Below are 23,298 nucleotides of genomic sequence, written 5' to 3' on the forward strand. Positions count from 1 at the left end.
CGGAGTCCGTCCCAATTTATATGTCTCGATTTTTTATGGTCAAATTAATCAAATTTTGACAGATAATTAGTAATAATTCTTACATGATATTGATATTGAAAATCGCAAATATATATTTTAAAATAGAATAGATGTAGATTTTAGTAATATATTTTTCATAATTTTTTTCAATTATTTTATATATGTAAATTTCAGTCAAAATTTTGTCAATTTGACTACAAAAAATAAACAAGACAGATACATTAAGACGGAGAGAGCGTATAAGAGCCATAAATCAACTTAAATATATAAATGGAAAAGAGAATATGAATAGTTATAATGAAAACATTGCCTTAAATTTTATTATATATATTTTTATTACTGCAAATATCAATTTTAAATATTGTATCAGATAAATACTTAAAAAACTTCCGGTCCTTATTTTCGAACGAACCATGCCTTATATCAGAACACAAATAAAAGATGCAGGTCGTGAAGAATAATTGTGTGCTGGGGGATAACGTGGCGCAAAGATACAGGGGTTGGTGACACGTGTCTGATCTTCCCGCGTAAAGTCTCGTTCATGCATGTTCACGTTATTTCTTCTTTTCAAGGAAAAGCAATAGATTCCTTTTGTAAAAGAATTGGGCTACAGCCTACAAGTAATATTGTTTGGACTGGATTGGGCTTTATATATAGTGATATAAAAGCCCATTTGTAAGTGTAATGCCACCTCCTCTCATCTTCCCCTCCTTTTAACCGAAAGTTCTGAATCACAGTTTATATTTTTGTAATACAATTATATCTTGATAAATTAATAATCTCAATTCTCATGCATCGTCGATAAATTTTATTAATTTATCGAGTTGGAATATATATTTTCTCTGATAAATTCATACATATAAAATTTATTATTTTAACATTATTAAATTATCGATATATTCAGATTCTAATCTAGACAGTAAGAATTCAAAACATATTAACTTATCTTATTTCAAAAATATAAGTCTTCGTACTTCCAATTTCCACGTCATGCTCACACCAAACTACTTTCCCTTATCCTTAGTCAAAATAATAACTCCCTCTGTTTTTTTTTTTCATTTTGAAGTTTTAATTTTCGACACACATCTAAAGATGGATTGACGGGATTGTAAAAATTATTATTTTTGATTACTTATTTTGTAAATTAAAATTCTAATTATATACTTTTATTTAGTGATTTTTTTTAAAAAGAATTAATATTTCTAACTACCCGCAAAATATTTAAAAATATGTGTCAAACGCGATAAAAAAAACTCCCTGAACTATAAGATTCGGGTGACAGTAGAAACTGTGAAGAATGATTACAGATAGGGAGCTACGAACCAATTGTGTATCTGTAAAATTGCGGGTCCGTAGAAGCATGCAAGGGTCTCTGTTATTGAAGTGGTCCGTGCCAGCACAGTGCGCTAGCCGCTACAAAATGAAAATCATGAAACTATTATTCATGGTCCATGCAGTTTCTTTATCCATGCCACAAATACAATTCCACGTTTCTAAATGGCACAAGGCGCCACAAGCTTTTAGTAAAAGGATTGCAATTATTAATGACTCTAGTCTCTCGGAGTAGTTCCCTTAAACTTATACTACTTCTTATTAAACCTTATAATTTGTTTTGAGAATCAATTTATCTAAAATTTTAGGATATTAGATAAAGATACAAATTGATATTATTTTCTATTACAACACTCCCTTTATCAAAATCTCATTTTTTTGTTTAAGAATAGATCACCTTCGTGTCATATTATAAGATTAGTGGAGGTGACTGATACTCTCAAGATTTTGATGATCACACTGCCAGCAAGCTAATAACATAAAACTGGTGCTTGTTAGCGAGATATCAATGATATATATGCATGTGCTAACAGCTTGATATGGTTCAGTATTATGTTCAACTGTCAGCAAGCTTACAGGTTGTTATTCAGACTTATCAGCAAGCTCACAGCGTGAACAGAATAACAAATGGATAAGAATCAAAGTCGAAAAGCAAGAAGATTTAATAGGAATCGATTTGTAAGGACTTTAATATTTATATATGACTTATATAAATATTAGAGCCCAGATTTAAATCAGAATTTCAAACAAAAACGATTTCCTAACTTATAGGAGTTTTTATCTCATACTCGATCTTATCTAAAACAACTCCTATATGATTTCAAATTATGGTTTTATACATAAACGTTTTACTGAGATATTTACAACGTCTCTGCACCTTTTACTCAGAAAAATATACATTGTTCAAACGTTCATTATTCTAGCAAATTAAACGTGAGGTTGTTAAGCCAAGAACGTTGGAAAATTTGTTGGATTATGACCGTTGGAATGGTTGTATAAATACTTGAGTGTGGTTTCCGTTTTCAAGAACAAGAACACACTTCAAGCTTCTGAAATACAACACACTTACATTGCAAAATCTTTACTTGAGCTCTAGTACTTATATTTGATTATATATCTATATTGAGTTCATAGTTTCGGTTGTATTACACTCATACATTGTATTGTTCAAAGTGTAAAGGTTTGTTGCTGTGTATCGAGCTTGTGAAACAAGGGAACAAGGGAACAAGGGGACTAGTTAGCTAGAAGAGTATACTTGGGAAGTATAGGTCTTGGAGAGCTTTTGGTTCGTGGTTCAGGGGTTTCAGCAAGCTGATAACAGGAACAAGGGTTAAAGGGAGTTATATTATTGAATCATTGTAATCGTTAACATTATTGATTAATAATATAATCTCTTACCAGTTGGTAGGGGACCAGGACGTAGACCATTAGGGTTAGGGGTCGAACCTGGCTAAAATTCTCTGTGTTGCTAGCTTACTGATTATATCTGTTTTGCATTGCATCTGCATTGTTAGCTAGCTGGCTGTTTACTCTGAAATTAACAGCAAGCTGTCTGTGACAGTTTAACTATTCGGTAACAATTAAATATCGGTCATATTAGCCATAACACCTATTCACCCCCCTTCTAGGTGTGTAATTTCAGTGACTAAAAATTAAAGTTAAAATCCCCGTCAAACATAATTTTAATATCATGTTTGAGAAAAACTCCACGCAAATCTTAGTGGGTGTTTGGCAATCCATTTTAAGTCGGATTTTTCGGTTTATAAGTTAGAAGCACTTATTCGTACTGTTTGGGTAAAAAGTCAAGAAGCACTTATAAAAAGCTAGGAATGCTAGCTTTTGTTTCAGGATTTCTACTTATTTCCCAAACACTTTAATCACTTATAAGTTTTATTTTGCTTCTAACTTCTACTCCACTTATATATTTTAAGCAATAAGCACTTATTTTAAGCTCACCGACTATTTCACTATTTCTCTGGCTCCGGCTCAGAGTTCGAGCCGTGCATTCCTTGAGGGTTCTGAGTTCTGACCAAGTTTGTCCCGACGGAATTAAAACTTTTATAAGATAAGTCAATAAGATAAGTCAAACGTGCCCGATATTATACCAGTAATGGGAAGTGCTTCAATATCTTTTAGCTGCCCTGTACCGACCTTGAGTGCAGGAACTAGCGGCAAGTTGTCCACTACTCCATCTATAAAGTTTTCTTCGTCCTTACTTTATCACGTTATGCATATCTCTACTCTATTAAACGATTTTTCACAGACTTACGGGTGACTCAAAGATTGGGTCATTTTAAGTGATTTCGCAGCAATGTTGGGATATCAAAATGCCCCCATTTTATATGTTTTAATTCGAGGAAATTATAGAGGCGTTGATAATATTCCGGGAAAAAAAAAGTTAAACTCTTTTAACTAGTAAATTTACAAACTTACAAATTATATTTATTTTGATAATAATTCTCGAGATGTGTCATTTTAACCGTATTATTAGTAGTAATTTTCTGAATAAACGAGTATCGAATTAGGGCTGATTATAATCTAAATTTAAAAATATATAGATATTTTTCGACTATTTATATCTTGATTCAGACAGCCTCGTACCGATAATATAGTCCCGTGGCAATCCGGACTTCTGGGATTGGGTGTAAAAAACCACTTGGTCAGGAATATCTAGAATAAACATTCTTATGGTGGAGGTAATATAGTCAGATATAAATAGATTGATAATTCGAAAATAAAATTTTTTATTTTATGTGCCTGATATTTCTGAAGAATCAGATGGGACTGTTCAAAATCGCTTGATCACAAATATGTGTGAATGTGCTTGTAGAATGAAGAAATGGGTGGTGCTAGTGCTCGTAGCATATATGTTTCATCATGCCTCGCTATCACTCCCGTCGTAGTTTTTTTAATATAATTTTTACCAAAATATTTTATACTAATAATTTTAAATTATATATAAATAGACATGATATTACACATCATTTCTTATTATATTAAATAGATATATTTTATTTTAAAATTATAGTCAATATAACCAATATCATTGAAACACAACATCTTCTGGATTCGACAAATTTTATATCATATATCGTATCCAGTTTAATCAACGATTATAACGTGCAGTCAGTGTTGTAAAAAGCGGGAATCGGACTTAATCGGTGAAATCACGGAACAATAATTAATCAGGGATTAATTGAATTGGTCAGAAATTAATCGGATTGCTCGGTGATTAATCGGAAATTTAATCAGTTCGATGAGTTATGGAACAAGGATTAATTGGTGATTAATCAACCGACTTTTAGAACACAGCGTGCAGATGATCTTACTATATATAAATGCTGCATACCAAATTTTATCATATCACCTTGCTCGTCAATATATACTATACCAAATACAATTACTCGTGTGGTACTTATTTACAAAGAGTTGTATTCATATCGATTCCTATTTTTCGAAGAATATACGGTATGTTGCTAAATAATTCATTATTGAAGATCCCCAGACAAAATATAGTAGTACACTTCTTTGGTTTGAAAAATTCTAGTCTTCAACTTTAGGGAAACTTTTGCCTAACGCAGGTAACGTAATCTCTCATTAGAGCAAGTCCAATGCAATTCCCTATTTTCAACCCCTAAAATATTATATAATAATGGTTACCTAAAATATAGGGGACCAAAAAGTTGTTTTGTTCCAATGGTATTCCCTATATTGATCCTCTATATTTCAAATTCACATATGCAATTGAAGTAGAGAGAGAAATTGCAGTGGTAAATGACAGAAAACAAGAGGATATATGAGCTGGTGATGACATGGAGAATACAGGGGTTTGCTTTTTCATCCCTCAAATAAGGGGTTGAACTTTCTCTCACCTAAAATAAATGAAGGATAGGGAGTTGCGTTGGAGTTGTGTTTTCTGTTCTCAATCCTCAAATATTGTCCATGTAGACTAAATATAGGTAAGGAGTGGGTGCATTGGAGTTGCTCTTATGCTGCGATGAGCGATCCTTCATGTTCTTCTAAATCTTTTTAAGGTATAGTATTTAGATAATTTCTATTTCTATTACATCGCATAATTAATGAGACCGGTAACAGTCATCTAAAACTAGAACAATTTCTTTGATACGCCAACTAATTAAGTCAATGATATTTGCTTTATTAGTGAGGGCAGAAAAAAGGTCATCATGGAATATATGGGAATTTAAGGCTAAAATTTAGGAAAATTAAAAAAAACCATCTATGTTCCACTATGTTTGTTTCAACTCTCATTTCCAATTTTCGTTTGAAATACGGTTAACGTTGTATATCCTGTTACAATGATGATCGAAATGTTTTAGTACTTGAGGTTATATAAAGTTGCACCCTTTTTTGAAGAAATTTCGTAACCCGGATAATTTTGAAAAAAATCCAAAAATATAGTGATATTTTTTACTTTTATAAATGAAAATATTAAACCCCCTTTATATATTAGTAAAATTGATATATGATATTAAATTTCTTTTGAAAAATAAATTGTTTTTATAGAGTAAATTATGTTGTTATTTTCACAAAAGCAAAAATTATGTCTTGAATTTTGTTTGAGAGTGCTGTTAAAAATTATTGTATACCTAGGAATAGAAATGCTCTCGGAGAAATTCTTTGAATATTTACATATTTTGTGTTATAATAATAAAAATATATATATTAATAAGATTTGATAGGATAAAAGTTTTAAAAAATTCAAAAATATGAGACCAGTTTTTAGTATAAACTGCGGTAATTTTTTAGTATTAGAACATCTACAATTATGAAGAGGCCCTAACTAAAAAATTTAGTTGTACTAAAAATAAAATTATAGAAAATCACATATTTGCTCCTTGTCTATAATTATAACTCAACTCTCATGAAAAGTTATATTTATCAATCTACTATCCAGAAGAAATCGATAAAAACATTACTCATCATTTATTACCATATTAAAATGATATATTTTTTTTTATAAAAAATTAAAATATTAAGCTTATCCTAATTCCCACCACCGTAAAAATGGTAAAGTATGCATAATGCATGTGGACGCTAAATTAGAAAACATGACAACAATCGCAAATAAACAATTTTGGCTCTCATCATCAAAGGCCCCCGAGAGGGAAGGTATAATTTGTCACCAAGTAATGAATCATCGACTTAAATAACACAAGGATTCTTCTTCGGACACTACTAAAAACACTCTCTCTGTTTCTTCCTCCTTCCCATTTTTACAATAATCCAACTCTCTTTCAACAGAAGTTTCGAGATAAATAAATATCGAGAAGTGTATTCAACTGGGATTTTAATAAGACTTTGATAAGACGGAGGTTTTTTTGTTTTACAGAGAGATATGTGGGATTTCCATAGAAGACGCTTGACTACAATTCTGATTCTGCTGCCATTGGTTTTGATTTCAGTGATTGCTTGTAAATTTTCGTTTTCTTCTCCGTTGGCTTCGGGGAAGAAATCTTCAGTTTCGAGTTTCTTTGATTCTGGCAAATATCAGAGTGAAAAGCCCTTGAATTTAGTTGAAGGAGTTGATGATTTTCATGCCCAAAATCCAGCTTCCTCTCCTAATTCTGTAAGTTAGATATAATAATTTTATATGCATGAGGGAAAATATTATTTTGTTTATAATTTTGGTTTATGCATGTGGAATTCTTTGAACAGCCTTTGGATTCTGCGTACATCTCACCCTCTCCCGAGCCCGTGAGTGAAATATTATACTGGGTATGTTTGGTTTGATTTGGCTTTCCGGTGTTTTCACTCTTTGTATTTGGAAAGCACTGATAGTCAAACTTTTTTTCTTCAACAGGATGACCAGCCTCAAGAAGAAAAAATTTTGCAAGGAAACAACAGTTTTGTGTACATCTCACCATCTCCAGAGCCTGCAAGTGATATCTACCGGGTATGTTTGGTTTGATTTGGGTTTACGGCGTTTTCTTTGCTTTTGGAAAGTACTGGTATTCCAACCTTTTTTTTAACAGGATGATCAGAATGGAAAGGAAGTTATTCTCCAATCAAACAGTAGTTCTATCCCTGTGAATGGAAGTATTGATTCTAATCATGAAACACAAACTATAAGGATATATAGTAGGCTAGAAAAGATCGAGGCCCGATTGGTGAAAGTTCGACAAGCCATAAAAGAAGCTGTTCCCAATCGAAATATGACCTCTTTACATGAAGATCCAGATTATGTGCCCCGTGGTCCTATGTACAGGAACGCCAATGCTTTTCATAGGTACTGGATTTTTATATGCACATATAAAACTTATCGTTGGTAATTAAGCATAATGACTATGATAGAAACGTATTTAGGTGATTATCCGAATTTCTGTAATTGTTGAGAAAAATTAAACATAAGTTCTATAAAAGTTATAACTTATAACGTGATGAGAATTGTCTTGTACACTGTTTTTTTCCCAGCACACAACGTAGTGGCATTTGTATGAGGTGGACATGCCGTCAGGCATGGGGCCAATTTGTGTTGTTTCTGACGGTGTTTTAGACCAGTCGGCTGTTCTGCAGTGGAGTCAATTTAAGTCAGTATATTCTTGCAGGCCGCAGTTGGTTACATGGGGTTGATTTTCTTGTAATATTGTTTAGTGTTAAATTTCAGTGTTGTGTCGTAGCTATAACCCCGGACCTTATTGGACTAAGGCATCCTTACTTTTCATTTGATCTGAGTCGTAGAGTTTGCTTGCCAGGCATATAAGTCAAAAAAGTTCTTCAAAATCTATGTGTACTATCTTTTCTTTTAACCTATAAATGGGCTGCAACTTGCAAATTGGTAAACCAGATCTTGACATTGTTTTTATTTATTCAGGAGCTATCTGGAAATGGAGAAATTATTTAAGATATATGTTTATAAGGAAGGTGACCGACCTCTGTTCCACAACGGGATCTGCAAAAGTATATACTCTACAGAGGGAAGATTGATTAGTGAACTTGAAAAAGGCACTTTGTACAAAACAGAGGATCCAGACGAAGCACTTGTATATTTTTTGCCATTTAGTGTGGTTATGCTGGTTGAATACCTCCATATACCTGGAGCAAGGGAAATACATGCCATTGGAAACACCGTCGCTGATTACATTAAAGTAATATCTCAGAAGCATCGTTTCTGGAACCGAAGCCAGGGTGCAGATCATTTCATGGCTTCTTGTCATGATTGGGTAAGTATATTTTGATAAATATACAAATCTGACTGTATTCGTCATTTACTGCTTTCTAGAAACTAATTTAAATTTAATAGATGGCTGGTTATACATTTCTCAGGCGCCTCGTACAACTTCTTACGTGCCCAACTTATTCAACAATGCCATACGGGTTCTATGTAATGCTAATACCTCAGAAGGATTTAATCCGTCAAAAGATGTATCGTTGCCAGAGATCAATCTGTTGACAGGTGAAATCACAGGCCTTGTTGGCGGTCCCTCTCCTTCAAAACGTCCAATTCTTGCTTTCTTTGCTGGTCGTCTACATGGACACATAAGGTACCTTCTCTTAGAGCAATGGAAAGAAAAGGACAGCGACGTCCAAGTTTATGAAAGTCTCCCAAAAGGAGTATCATATCAAACAATGCTTAGAAGAAGTAGATTTTGCTTGTGTCCAAGTGGATATGAGGTTGCTAGTCCGCGAGTAGTTGAGGCCATATATTCGGAATGCATTCCAGTTCTGATATCTGATGGGTACATTCCACCTTTAAGCGATGTTCTAAATTGGAAGACATTCTCTGTTCAAGTGGATGTCAAGGACATTGCTAATATCAAAACAATATTGATGAGCATATCTCAACGTCAGTACCTGAGAATGCATCGGAGAATAAAGCAAGTTCAAAGGCATTTTGTGATGAATCCAAGTCCAAAGAGATTCGATTTTTTTCATATGATGATTCATTCGATTTGGCTACGGAGGTTGAATGTTCGGATTGAGGACTGATCACAGTTTCGGTATGTATTTAATATAGGCTTGACCTCATTCTTTTTTATCAAAAATAGTCCAGATTAAAACATATTAGTTGTCAGGTTTTGGCTTAATCTCAATCTTTGTAAATCATATTGGATTCTTTAATGATTAAAACTTTATAGTACAATCTATAACAGTAGGGTTTATGTCAAAGACTGATACCTTCAGGCTTCAATGTCTGTTATTGGAGCATCTTCTTGGAAATTCTCTGTAATAGCAAGGTCTTGGAGCATCTTCTTCATTGTTTACAACATGGTTTCGAAAAATTGTATTTGTGTAGTTAATATTGGTAAAAATTGAGTCCGACTGTCGTCATAGCCTAATCAAAATACTTCTTTCATGATTGTAACTTGTTAAGAACTCGAGTCTAGTTTAATACACAAGCTTTCAAGAAATATATACTTCGGTGAGTCTGACATCTTTTATAACCAGCTTTCTGCTTCTTGGCAGACTGTTTAGATCATTAGATGATTCTGCATTGCAGACACTTTCAGCTTTCCTTTTATTTTCCTTCAGAGATTATTTGGCTTCTCTCGGCATCCTGAGCCCCTTGCACTTCTCTTCATTATTCCAGTCATTTTTTGGCTGATGCTATACTAAATCAACCGTTTGGCCTTACTCTTCAGTTGAGACATCGTATATAGGAGCATTTTCTTCATTGTTTCTGATATTGAAAAGAATCATCCCTGCTGTAGTCGTAGTCTAGTCCACAATCTATTTCAGTGGTTGTGACTTGTACAGAACTCGAGTCCAGTCGAATACATGAGCAGTTACAAATTTTTGATTCCAATGTGTTCGACATCTTTTAGTCAGTGTTTTGTGGGTGTGGAATACTGAGTAAACAGATTAATCACACAGTGATCATGGTGATGATAATATGTTTAAGAAGATAATTTGAAAAAAAAACAAGGATGTGAAGTGCTTAGCTGAATTAAGCTGCAGATTCATCCTATTATATACTTGATCTCAATAATCCTTGTTTTTAATTATATTTATGAAGGATTTGATTGCCAGATTGTATTAATCTTCCTCAAATGATAATCATCTCTTACATTCTGATATTGCCTATTGATGATTTTATTAATAATCATTTGCCAGACTGATCTCGTAAATCTTTCTCTTAATTAGCATATGAGAAATTTTTAATGCGAGTTCGACCCCAAATTCTAGCTAGTCGCCTCAAAAATATTCAGATCTACGCCTTTTTTTTCATCAATCAAGCCCTCTCCCTTCTCAAAATTCACTTTCATCTCTTTTTTTCCCCAATCTAATAATCAAAATTTTTATATTTCCTTCTATATTTATCCTTCTTTTGTGCAAAATTCAATTGTGATGCTATTGATTTCGGAGACGGTGTAGGTTGGATTTCTTGAAAGCATCGTAATGTTTTTCAGTTAAAAAAATATTTTTATTCTATATATTAAGCGATCCGGAAACAAAATAGCTATTTATTTATTTGTCAACCTGATTGTATTTCCAGTTTTGAGGATTGTCCGGATTAAATTTTTTCAATGAAATACATAATATTATGGCAAAAAAATAAATACGAAAATGTTACATATACAAAAAATTAATAGGAATATGAAAAAATTCTAAGTGCTCCAAAATTTGTTTCGAAATTTATTTTCTCAAATCCTTATTGGTAATAAATGACTAGTTCCACTTAAATAAATAATAATAAAACCTCTGTATTCACGGGAACCACCAAATTAAAATGAGTCATGTGATTGAAAAAATTTTGGAACAAAACAAGGACTCAAGCATAGGCACCTAATACAAAATCTGCAGCTCCATCTCAGCTTAAATGCTAACAAAAATTTCATGCACAATAAAAAAAAATCTCCACCTTCATTGCTGATCTTCTTGTGAATTCTCAGACAACTTATCACATGATCGAGCAAGGAGCGGAGTCACGTTGATCTACGCGGTCGTAACCATAAACAACAGGGTACTGATTATAGTTATAATAGTAAGGTTGTGATCCATAGGCCAAAGGAACAGCCAGGGATTCACTTGTTTTCTCTTCTTTTTTCTCCTCTTTCTTTTCTTCTTTAGCTGGTCCAACGCTTAACAGATCTGCACATCCTACTTTCTTCCTTAACGAATTCGTGAGCTCGACTGTATCGATTCCTTCTCCGACCACCACGATTTGGTCTCTGTCGTCTCCGGTCAGTGCTACTGACTCAACTCCTGCACCATTTCAGTTTCTTAATTAGCACACAATTAATCAAACAAATGATAGTTATGCGTTTTTCAATTACTTTTTCCTTTGGGGAATCCCGGTTGTTATTTGGACATGCATGCTAGAGGTGCAACGTGACACGATCAAACAACCTGACACGAATTTGACCATGGAAATACGGATATCTGTACGTACCAAAGGCGGTGGCTGCGATCTTCATGGCCTTCTTGCGAGACTTCTTTTGATCTTCCATGACCACTCTGATCACCACCTTTAGCTGTACACCAACAACAAATTCACATAAATCCTAGCATGTCGTAAGGTGATACAATAAAAAGGAAGACGGTCCTGATAAACGATTATATGCAACCATTTATCAATGGTTTTTAATAGACGGAAGACAAATCGGGTGATCAAAGTGAACATAACTCCTTTATTCACTTTAAAAATTTTGCCGATAAAAAAACAACTTAAAGATGATCACATAAATCGCTTGTGAGGCACCGATCTTGATAAGAAACATACCACTGTCATATTCTTGGTTTCGGGAGGATGGAATTGTGGAACTTGTTTATATGTTTGAAAAGATATAACTGAGTGAGTAATGTTATTAGTATTGAGAACGTATATATAGAAGAATTCCGAGTGAGAATACTCGTAAGGGTGTATTGGATTGAGATTTTAAAGATTTTTTTGCATTCATGAAATCCGAGGGTTTTCGATTGGGATGGTTTGAAATCTATTAAAATCTTGAGGTATTCAATTGGGATTTTAAATTATGCTACAAAATCTGGTAGCATTCAATTGAGATTTTAAATTATGCTTTAAAATCTGATGGTATTCAATTGAGATTATTTAAAATTTATTAAAATATGATGGTATTCAAATGCTGATGGATTTTTTTGGATTTCATAAAATAATAGATTTTGTTGCATTCTTCAGTGTATTTTAAGTTTTTTGAAATCCCACCAAACTCAATAAGATTTTGAAGCATTATACTTAAATCCTACCAACTATGCGACATTTTATCAAGATATCAAAATCACGTACAATCTATCAACTAAAAACAATCCATTAAAATTCCAATCAAATCCAGCCCGTCAGTTACATTCACTCACTCGCAATGAATTAGTCGCCAGAGAAGAAAGCGTCAATGCGCGGCAACGACAAAACCAAACTTTTCACCATCATAATTCATAATTACTTGACTTGTCACAACGCAGTCCTGCGCAGTACTCCTATGATTAACATTAGCTTTTATTTATAAAAATCGGCTCACTCTCCTCGGAGAAATTATACAGAAGAGCACTTGATCCTTAAAAATGAGTAATCAAAAACTCGTCCAGAGTCCTCAGATTTGTAATGCGTTGAACCGATTTTCGACTTTTCACATATTTAAGTAATTTTTTCTTAGGCCCCAATACTATTATTTTTAAAAAATGTAGGTTTAATTTGATTTAACATATGTATTTAGATTAAGAAATGTGGAAATTACAGTGAAGCTCACGTAGAACTTAGAAGACTTGGTGTGAAGTCATTAAAGAACGCGAAACTTGTATTATAGTGTCGTGCCGCGTGCGACTCAAATTTCACAGTAGATTTCAGTCTCACGCGTCAAGTGGGAAGCAAAATGCACCAATAAAACTCAAGTAGCAGCTCGCTTGCTGGTCAATCGTCAGCTTGACTTCTGACTTCTCAATATAATAATACACTCATTTCGTTCTCTACTTCTCTGATCGAAAACAATTATTTCTTCCGTTCGTTATTCTTTTTCTCCTCAAAATATCTTTTACTCGGCTATAATCAGTTGTAAAAAATGGGAATCGGACGTAATCGGTGAAGTCACGGAACATGAATTAATCGGTGATTAATTGAATTGATCGGAGATTAATCGGATTAATCAGTAATTAATCGGAGATTTAATCAGTTCGGCGAGCTACGGAACAAGGATTAATTGGTGACTAATCGTGATTAACCACCAACTTTTAGAACAGAGGCTATAATATATTTCCGTCAATTAAATCAATTAATTAACGATTTGAGGTCCTCACCATTTAGGAGACTCAAAACTAATATTTTCTATCGTAAAAATTATTAATGATAATAATTTTAGGGGAAAAATCTCAAATTGGTCACTGAAGTAAGGGTGTAGTATCAAAAATTTTATCAAACTTAACGGGGTCTCACTCATACCACTCTATTAACGAATAATGACAAAAATGTTAGTTTGACTTGTTGACCTAACAGAAAGTGACATGGCAAACAGAGTGACTGACAGAGCGGCTTACGTGGCTTGCGACTCGCATTACAACGGTGTGGGGATGAAAGATAAAAAAACAAATAAGATTAATTATTATAAAAGCTGTCACTGTATAATCCATCTACTCTTTGTTTAATTGTAAAAAGCATTTGTATGTACTATTCCCCGGCTTCAGCTGAATCGTGATCCATCCCACTTCTTTTTGTATTTTTTTCTATAATTTAACATATATTATAATTTTAATATATAATTTTATAATTTATTTCTAAAATTTTGTATTTTTTGAAAAAATTTAAATGTTAAATCTATTTTAAAAAGAAAATCTGAAAAATAAAATACATTTTCATAAAATATATTTTCATAAATGATTTTAATTTTTTTTTCAGAATAAAAATTTAATTATTAATTTTTTAATGTATTTGGAACCTTTGATAGTAATAAATTATCAAATATATAAAATTTATTAATTTAATAATAAAATATTATAAAATATTTTTTAAATTTATCAATTATATTTTTATAAAATCAAATTTCAAAAATAAAACATGTCACTAAAAAAGTTTTCAATAATAAAAAAGTTTTCAATAATTAAAACGTATAAATTTTTTACACAACAGTATAATAAGCTGATTTGAACGTATAAATCTTTGCATTGACTACGATCTATGAATCAAATGAGCAGAATTATTATTTTATTTTAAGTTCGAGTTAAACTTTCAAGGTTTTTCAAACGGTTTCCGCAGTGTAGGTACAGTTGATCAAGGAAGAAGTACTCGTAATTATTATAAAGTAAAAGAAGGTGCAATTGAAAGAATTAAGAAGCAGTTTTAAAGAAAATGACCTGAGGGAGAGGAGTGAAACCGGGATGGGGGTATTTGATTATTTTGTAATATTACAATCCACGCAGATGCAGACTGGGATGTTGTCAGCCACTGTGTCCAAGAAACGTTTGTCATGTCAGCTTTCCGTTTGGTTAAACAGTCAAACTAACGGATATGTCATTATCCGTTACTAAAGTGGTACGGATGAGACCCCGTTGAGTTCGATATAATTTTTGATATTACAGGCTCACTTCGGTGACCAATTTGAGATTTTCCCCATAATTTTAGTGTACAATAACTCAAAAAACTTTATATGTTTTTTACAGATCAGAAATAGTGTAGAATAAAAAAGATCCGTGGAAAATGTGTGAAAATTATATAAATATAAGTGTTGAATGAATTAAAAGAGGTCTTGATATAACTGTACCTACACGCCAGTTCCGGCTTCTTTCCGGCGACAAAGGAAACAAAATTAACGTGGGAATATTTAGCGAGATTGGATGAGTACTTGATCGCTGGAAATGAGTAATCAAATCGCAATTAATTTCCGATTAATTCTTATTCAGTGTATTCGTTGACATGTCCGATTCCCTTACCGAACTGGTTAAAAACTTAACCAACCCCACGTTTCTTTTAGTTGCTTAAAGGGCTAAACAATGCAGATCAAGTGCTAGACTATTACTAAATGATACGGCTGATTCATTACTGAACCATGCCAAAACAGTGTTGCCAAACACCGGATGAGGTTGCTACGAAGGAACTCAGCAAGCAGCCAAACAAGGTGTGTTGGTGTGGTGGTAGAGCTCTTGTACCCCCTTTGCGGGAGTTTGGGAGTCTGATTCCCCACTTGTGCGTGTGTAATCAATTAGCAAAAAAAAAGAAAAAAAACTCAGCAAGCAGCACCAGCACCTCAGTTGCTTCCCTAAGCGAAATCGAGTTTCAAATTGTAAGAAGTCTAGTAACTGAACCAACGAATCAAGCTGAACACAATTTCCGTTACACTTATCCAATTTAATTTCAGAAGCAAAATTTGATATCTGTATATTACATTTCCTTATATTTCGATATTTCATATCATTATTTAGCTAATCGACTCAAATCCTTCTATCTTCGTTTCATTATTTAGCTAATCAACTCAAAGGCAGCGACAGAGATACCATTGAGCGTACACATAACAAATTTCCGCTTAATTTTTCTTATTCAATCAAGCCTAGCCAGGTCCTCCCGCAGAATCCAAAAATTGGAACCATAATTACATGATGCTGCAGTTGGGATCGGAATCTCTGAACTCGTAAACAGGGTAAAGAGGAGGTTGAGGGTACGCCCAGACCTGCATAGGCACCGTGGGAGTCTCGGCTTTTTTAGCAGCAGCTGCTGGTTCCTTAGGCTTCTCTGCTTTAGCTGGTCCTACGCTCAGCAAGTCTGCACCTCCGACTTTCTTTCGTAGCAGCTTCGCAAGCTCAACTGTGTCGATTCCGTCTCCAATGATTTCTAATTGATCCCTGTTATCCCCTTTTAGTGCCACTGATTCAACCCCTGCAACAATTTTAATCAAGATTAGAATATGCAGAGGATTCGAATTTTCGGGTTTGAGCATTGATGTATCAGATTAAATACCTGAAACAGTAGCTGCAATCTGCATGGCCTTTGTGCGAGATTTCTTTTGGTCGACCATTGTGACTCTGATCAACACCTTTTGCTGCAAACACCGAGAAATCAACAAAAAGTTAATTCAAACCATATATAGTTAAAATTGAATAGTTGATGTCCGGGAAATGTTATTTCCAGAGCAATTTGTATCTGAACTGTTTAATGATATACAAATTGCTCTCGAAATAAAAAACCGCTTTGAAATTAAAATTTTCAACAACAGATTGTCAATTTGACCGCAAAAAATCATATAAGTGTAGTAATTTTTGGGATAGAGGAAATGTTAAATATCTCGAACATCTCGAAAATGAAAATTTGTTAGTACTACTAACTTACCATCATTGTTCTGGTTTAGACTGATGAAGCAGAGGTAGGAGACTTTGGTCTGAACTTTGATATTATGAGAGGGAGTTTGTGTATGAAACTTTGAATGAATGAAATGAGCAATGTGTTTGGGAAGTGAAGTGAGGTGTTTATATAGGATAATTTTAATAAAACGAGTGAGTTGGACTTGAAACAGTGACTTGTGGAAAATCTGATAACGTCAAAGGGGATGACCTAATCAAAATTGCATTCTGTGATCAGGGTTCCATTATACTGACTTGTTCTAAACGGATCCCACCATGTTTCTGTCCTTTAAGCTTTTGTAAGAAATTTCGGAATTTCCTAGCAGCAACAGATTTCAACGATTTTGTTTATCCAAATATCCAGCCTCGTGCGCTATCAGCTAAAATGTCTGATTATAATATTTCTTTTCTCTTTAACAACTCATTATAGGTGATATACTTTTTGGGTGATTCACTTTTTACAAGTGACCTTTTATATTTATAAGAGGAAGTTGAATATTCTCGCATCTTTCAGTAATTCAACTTTTTCAGTAATTTGTTTTTTATAAGTAAATTGTAACTAGCATTTTTCAATAATTTATTTTTTATGACTCTAGAGAAAAAAATTAGAATTTTTTATTTTATTATTATATTAATAATTTTATATCTAAACAATTATCTATGTAGTTAAGCAAAAAAATAGTTATCATTTATAAGTAGCTTCTCACTAAAATTTTAAGTACTTCTATTTTAGCTTATAAAGAGATATGTTGAATTAGTGATTTGTATTGATATATTTGAATAATTTGTACAAATTTGTTAATCAATTTGATTTATATCGGTATAGTTGAATAATTTGTACAAATTTGATCTTTGATCAAATCTTATCAAAGATGACGGGTCTCTCTTCATTTTGTAAAAGAATGCCTGCTTTCTGTCAAATTTTATCATACAAAATTTAAACTCACTTAATTTTTCTAAAAGTTTTCCCTCATCCACTCTATTGTTGTGTTAGACTCGTCCAGCTGTGTTTAATTGAGGTGAATAAATGTAGAAGGAATTGAATGAAATTTGAGAGACAATTATTCAAAAAAAAATATCTTAAATATTTAAAAAACAGTTACTCCCTCCGTCTCCCTCATTTGTTTACGGCTTCTGTTTTGGGTGGTCCCCTTCATTCTTTACATTACCCAAAACAGCAACCTTTTAATATAATAAGAATCATGTTTTTATTTCTCCCTCCCCACAAATACTTTCATTAGTGCAAGTTGATCAAGTTTAATTAAGTTAATCAAACAATTACTTTATTCGCGTTTAACCCAGACCACGTATACTCTCTGTTCTTTCTGGCAGCTCATTCATCACTTTCCCTTTTCCTCATAAACCCTAGAAACCATACTTCATCTCTATATTATCGATTCAATGTACTCGATGGAATCCCAAATTATATATGATTCAGCCCCGATTTCCGATTCTGACTCTGAAATTGTATCTTCTCCGTCCTTGTTATCTCTGGTTATAAATAACAAGGATGAAATAATTTCAAAATATAATGCATAAACTTTGAGGGGTCACATGAGATAAAATACTTGTTAGAAACTAATATACACATTGTTACCTCTCAAACAATTATAATTAATGGTAAATTTGGACAGAATAATGACTAGATGTCACAACTCTCACGGGAATGTTAAGTGTAGGGTGCGTATTGCCACGTTTTAAAATTCAGATACTAAATTATGTTTGGAGCAAACCTAAGAGTTACAAAATGTAACTAACGCTGTTACTTTATTTTACTAAACTTTTATCAAAGATATCGCAATCTTTGAAATTTCAACATATCGCTGCCTCTGGTCCGAAATTAAATTCAATATTTGTGTGTTGAGTAAAGAAGTTTGGCAAATTGTGCAACAATAAAGAACGTTGAAAATGACATTTGCGATCGACGGGAGACTTGGGAGGAGACTTCGTAACGCGTCATCCGGGTCCGGGACAGACACACAGTGCTTGTGGGCTCCACACGGCATCAGGACTTTCCCATGCAATTTCTAGAATTCTAGTACTTGACATCCGTGTGATATAAATTATAAATTAATCGTTCGTAATGTCGAGTAATTAAAATAATTATACTAACACCAGGATTTAATTTAATTTAATGATCAAAGAAATTATTTATTAATTAATTAATAATATTAAAAGTTGAATAGCATAATAATATCTTAAAAAGAATTAGTTAGAGAATTTATCGGTTAAATGGTTTTCACAAACACGCTGTTAAATAAAAAGGGTAAATTTTTAGATCATGGGTTTGTGAAATATTCACATCTGAATTTGATTCACGCAAAAAGAAAAAAAGGGGGTCTGATCGAATCAGGTTATCTGAGAATATCTTAATTCTTTTTATCCACGATTGTAGTATCTTACTACTAACAAGCTTCAGTCTAATTTGTAAGAGCATCTCCAACGGCGTTGGCTATAATCGTTGGCTAAATTGGACCTGTAAAACATTATGTAAAATTTGTTGAACCTGTAAGACATTTTGCTTCAATGGTACTGGCTGTATTGGTTGGTTATAATTTAAAAATAGAATGTTATTAATATTTTAAATTGTTAAAATAGAATATATCAGTTCCATATGGTAATAAATTATGTACAATCTTCCTACAGATTTTCTTACAGACCTGTAGAGGTTCGACAAATTTAGCCATCCATAGGAGGTTGGCTAAATTTATAGACAACAGTTGATCATGGTTGGAGTTGAGTTTTTGGAGCTGTTGGCTAAATTTTTTTATTTCAAGTATGCCAACTCACCTTTTAGCCAAGGGTTTTAGATGGTTGGAGATGCTCTAACGGTCCTGGCCTGGACAACTGTTTAGGCTGATTATGATGCAACTGGATTACGTGGCAACATTTGTTTTACAAATTAAGCATATATTTTACGAATTTTCTGTGGTGTGCTCATGAGCACATAATAGTCACTAACTCTCATGAGAATACTAATTTTTGATTGATGGATGGATATTAAATATTGATAGCCCCCTGCATTCACACCAATTCCACCAATCAAATTAAACCATTTTGATGAGAGTTGGTGCTTAGCATGTGCTCATGAGCACACACTAGAAAAACCGTATATTTTATAACTCTTAATGTTTTGACAATATTTGCGGGGTCCAAAATTAGAAATCAAGAATAGATTCGAGTGAACTTTGGTCAAATATGTGCGACCGGACTTAGATTTCTCATAACGTGTGGTATGTTTATATATAAATCTTGAAATTATATTTCATATCGATTATTCGAATGCCATGTAATAATGAAACTCATGTTAAGAAGCTGGGCTATGCATGCACATTATCTCACAGTTGGACTTCCCCTGGGGCCCTTACCATTTCTCACTGTTCATATTCAAGCCCAGTTTTAAGTCGTATGGTATTAGGCCACACTTCTATTCACCGCCCGCGAATAGACAATACATCAGTGCACGTAAGTCGTAACTTAGAGCCCGTTTCTCTGGTGTTATGTTATTTTTTGGATAAGTTGATAGATTAAAATGTTTGTTTGGACAAACTTATTAATAACTTATGAATTATTAAAAATATAATAATAAAAATAAAAAAATATTAATAACTTATGATTTAAGAGTAATTTTTATTAAGAAAAGACTAAAAAATTCTGTCACTGAAAAAAGTACCTCAAACAAACTTTTGGTTTTAAATCAGTTTCTGGATTATTTCTGACTTTAATTCGAATACTGATTTATTATACAAATAGACATTTTTAAGCTTAAAGCCAAAGATGACTTAAAACCAACCCCGGCAAACATGCTCTAAACAGACATTTTATTTCCGTTTGTTTGTCGGGCAATGTGGAATCTCAATAAATAAATGATATCTCATGTGGACTCTCCCCAACATAGGATTTATCAAAAGCAACGTCCATGCTGTGTACTTTGATCCCCCTCCCCCAAATGGCAATACCACTGGTGTAGGAATTGTTATTCGTGATGATGAGGGTTCTATCTTGGCAATGCTCACTGGTTTTCCAGGGCATATCAACCCGAGAGCCAATAAATTTTGGGCCATACAGTTAGGTTTGCAGCTTGCATTCAAGATCAGGGAATCGTCCATAGAACTGGAATCTGAATCGGCTGCAGCCTTTAGAGAATGAGATGATTATCATTGGTTCACTGATCCCAGACACACCAGAATGGTGGAGCGACTGAATCAGAGGCTGAGCATTGGCAGGCTCAGCTTGGTTAAGAGAACCATTATCCCAAGTCTGAATATGCTCGCCAGGTATCTGGCTGAAGATGAAGCTGCGACTAAGTTCAGAGTTGTGAGGATATAGGAGGCAACTTCAGGGTGGTGGATGAAGACGAGTATGAGGCCATGCAGCAACAGGAAGTAATGATGGAGGAGCAAGGACATACTGCTCGACATTTAGATCCGGCTTCCTCGACATTGATTAAGCACAGTACTGCTCTCTCCTCTCCTCTTTGCACTCCTCCGTCTCTCCCACCCCCAGTCTCTAATTATTAAGTTTATTTTCATAAATCATCTTTTATTTTCAGATTGGATTTTTTTGCACTCTCTGCGTAGAGTTTTAGCCCTTTGCTGGGCTGTAATTAAATTAAATATCTAATTGCCAGGGCTGAGCCCTAAATATTGCTTTGCTGGATCTGTTTGTTGTAGAGGGGTGTGGTTGTTTACCCCTTTTCTTTTAATGAAATATTATCTATGTTTATCAAAATTAAAACAGGAATCTTTATCATTGGCGTTTTTTCCTTTAATGAAATACTCTATGCTTATCAAAATTAAAACAGGAATCTTTATCATTGGCGTCTTTTATTCAAATTAAAAAAAATAATATACATTTAGCAAATTTATTTCTCAATCGGAAGGAAAATTAGTAATTTAAATAGCCGCTTGCGTGCAATTGCACAGCCTTCCATTCCAAGAAACCCACCTCGTAAACATGAATTTGATAACTCCGATTTCTCATCTGGATAAGGCTTCTCCATATATTTTTATCATCATCCAAACACGGTCAGACTAAGAAAAAGGGGTCTACTCCCCATATCTCCATCAACACAACCTAATAATTCTAACATTTGAATCTCGTATATTGAATATTTCTCACAAACATACAGGTGTATTTTCCTAGTACATTTTGTTCAAAGTCCACGCACATATTCTTTTTGTGTATATCTTAAAACAGTCAGCTAAAAAGGATTTGGATTCTGCTATTTTTATCATAGATTTTGCAATATTATAAAATTATGAGCATGAAAAACGCATAATATTAATATTAAAAATATAGTCGCAACACAGAAAGTTATTATACTCTGAACTTACATAAATTTAAAGAAATTAAATAGGAGTGCCAGAGCCAATATCAAAATTATCGCATGCGAGCATATATACTTGTTTACACTGAAATATTTGCTTAACTATTCTCCCGTGCAAAACAGGAATGTATATTTTCCATAATAATAAGAAAATCTGCATTTTCATGGTGCGCGTCAAAAACACTACTTAATATATAAATATAATGATTTATTGATGATATTTATTTGACTTGATTTTAGCTCTTGTCTCACTTGGATGCAATAGAAAAGAGGTAGGTATGAAATAAAATTTAGACAATAAATTTTGGGTGATTAACAATTGGTGAATTATTTTCATTTTTTCAATCGTTCTATTTCTTCGATCATTTCATTTCAAACTATTTGGAGTACATAACTCATTCCGCTTGTTTATCATGTTTAACTATAATTTTTATAATAAAAAATTTAAACTTACTCATATTTAATAATCGTTGTTTCATAATTTCATGTATTTTCATAAAATTTATTTATAATTATTCATTTCATTATATACTATCACATAACTTATTTTCGTTAGACAATCTCATAAATATATAAATTCTATAATTTTATCTCCTGCAACAACATTAGTCTAATCCTTATCTTGTTATAAATATGGCAACGAGTTCTCTTTGTCAACACAAAAACTCCTTGCACAAATCATCCTTGCATTATTATTACAAAGAAAATACAGGGATTAGTCCAAAGACTTTACATGGGTCACAAGTCACAAGTGTGAGGTGGGAAAGAATTTCAGGTTAGTATCATTTGTTTTCTTGCTTTATTATATTTTCATTCATGGCCACTAATAAATTTTGATGAAACGGTGAGTTGGATATCAAAAGCTCTTTCTCCAGAGCTTGATAGCAATCTGAGAACCCACCAGCACCTTAAGTTATTTCTTTCTCTTTCTGAAAGCAAGGGTCTCAAAATAATTTTCAACTTATTCTCGATTTCTCAATTCCTTTCCAAATATTTAGGTAGTGAAAGTTGATTAAATATTTATATTAAAAATGAAGAAAGTTTTACTTATACATAGGGGTGAGCATTCGGTTCGGGTATCCATATACCGAATGGATATATCCGAAATATTTTGGTTTGGATATCGAACCGATAAAATATAATTCGGTATATGGAATGTTTTTAGATTATTTCGGAATTTCGGTTTTTAAAACGGAATTTTGGATTTATCCGAATTAATCAAAAAATCCAAAATTTTGTAAAAATATCTTTTATACTATTCTCATCTAGTTACGATGACTACGCATTTTATTTTATGTTTAATCAATTGGTCGTGTGTTTTACCCTCTATCTAAACTCTCAAGTTCTTTTTTGGTTTTGATTTGAAGTTGAACTTAAAGACA

General features: G+C 33.1%; 3 protein-coding genes across 4 annotated transcripts; 1 reads left to right on the forward strand and 2 right to left on the reverse strand.

The window, feature by feature from the left end:
- Nucleotides 1–6,492: 6,492 nt before the first annotated feature.
- On the forward strand, nt 6,493–9,480 carry LOC108211897 (probable glycosyltransferase At5g03795). Of its 2 annotated transcripts, none has more exons than XM_017383611.2 (6): nt 6,493–6,940; nt 7,030–7,089; nt 7,175–7,267; nt 7,347–7,600; nt 8,186–8,534; nt 8,638–9,480. In XM_017383611.2, exons 1-6 carry the CDS (start codon nt 6,710–6,712, stop codon nt 9,298–9,300), a joined length of 1,650 nt encoding a protein of 549 aa, XP_017239100.1. In that variant the 5' UTR covers nt 6,493–6,709; the 3' UTR covers nt 9,301–9,480. The 2 variants fall into 2 exon arrangements, with proteins under 2 accessions (XP_017239100.1, XP_017239101.1); XM_017383612.2 differs by having other exon boundaries at nt 6,565–6,940; nt 8,615–8,910.
- A 1,556-nt stretch (nt 9,481–11,036) lies between these two features.
- On the reverse strand, nt 11,037–12,095 carry LOC108213753 (heavy metal-associated isoprenylated plant protein 16). Its single transcript, XM_017385540.2, has 3 exons — nt 12,035–12,095; nt 11,705–11,786; nt 11,037–11,517 (listed from the first exon to the last, which is right to left on the reverse strand). The coding sequence occupies exons 1-3, from the start codon at nt 12,041–12,043 to the stop codon at nt 11,213–11,215; spliced, it is 396 nt and encodes a 131-aa protein (XP_017241029.1). The 5' UTR covers nt 12,044–12,095; the 3' UTR covers nt 11,037–11,212.
- Nucleotides 12,096–15,565: 3,470 nt separating this feature from the next.
- On the reverse strand, nt 15,566–16,853 carry LOC108211501 (heavy metal-associated isoprenylated plant protein 47). The gene is made up of 3 exons (XM_017383112.2): nt 16,577–16,853; nt 16,208–16,289; nt 15,566–16,126 (listed from the first exon to the last, which is right to left on the reverse strand). Exons 1-3 carry the CDS (start codon nt 16,580–16,582, stop codon nt 15,843–15,845), a joined length of 372 nt encoding a protein of 123 aa, XP_017238601.1. The 5' UTR covers nt 16,583–16,853; the 3' UTR covers nt 15,566–15,842.
- Nucleotides 16,854–23,298: the final 6,445 nt, after the last annotated feature.

The sequence above is a fragment of the Daucus carota genome, chromosome 3, assembly GCF_001625215.2.
Source record: "Daucus carota subsp. sativus chromosome 3, DH1 v3.0, whole genome shotgun sequence".
Taxonomy (NCBI): Eukaryota; Viridiplantae; Streptophyta; class Magnoliopsida; order Apiales; family Apiaceae; genus Daucus; species Daucus carota.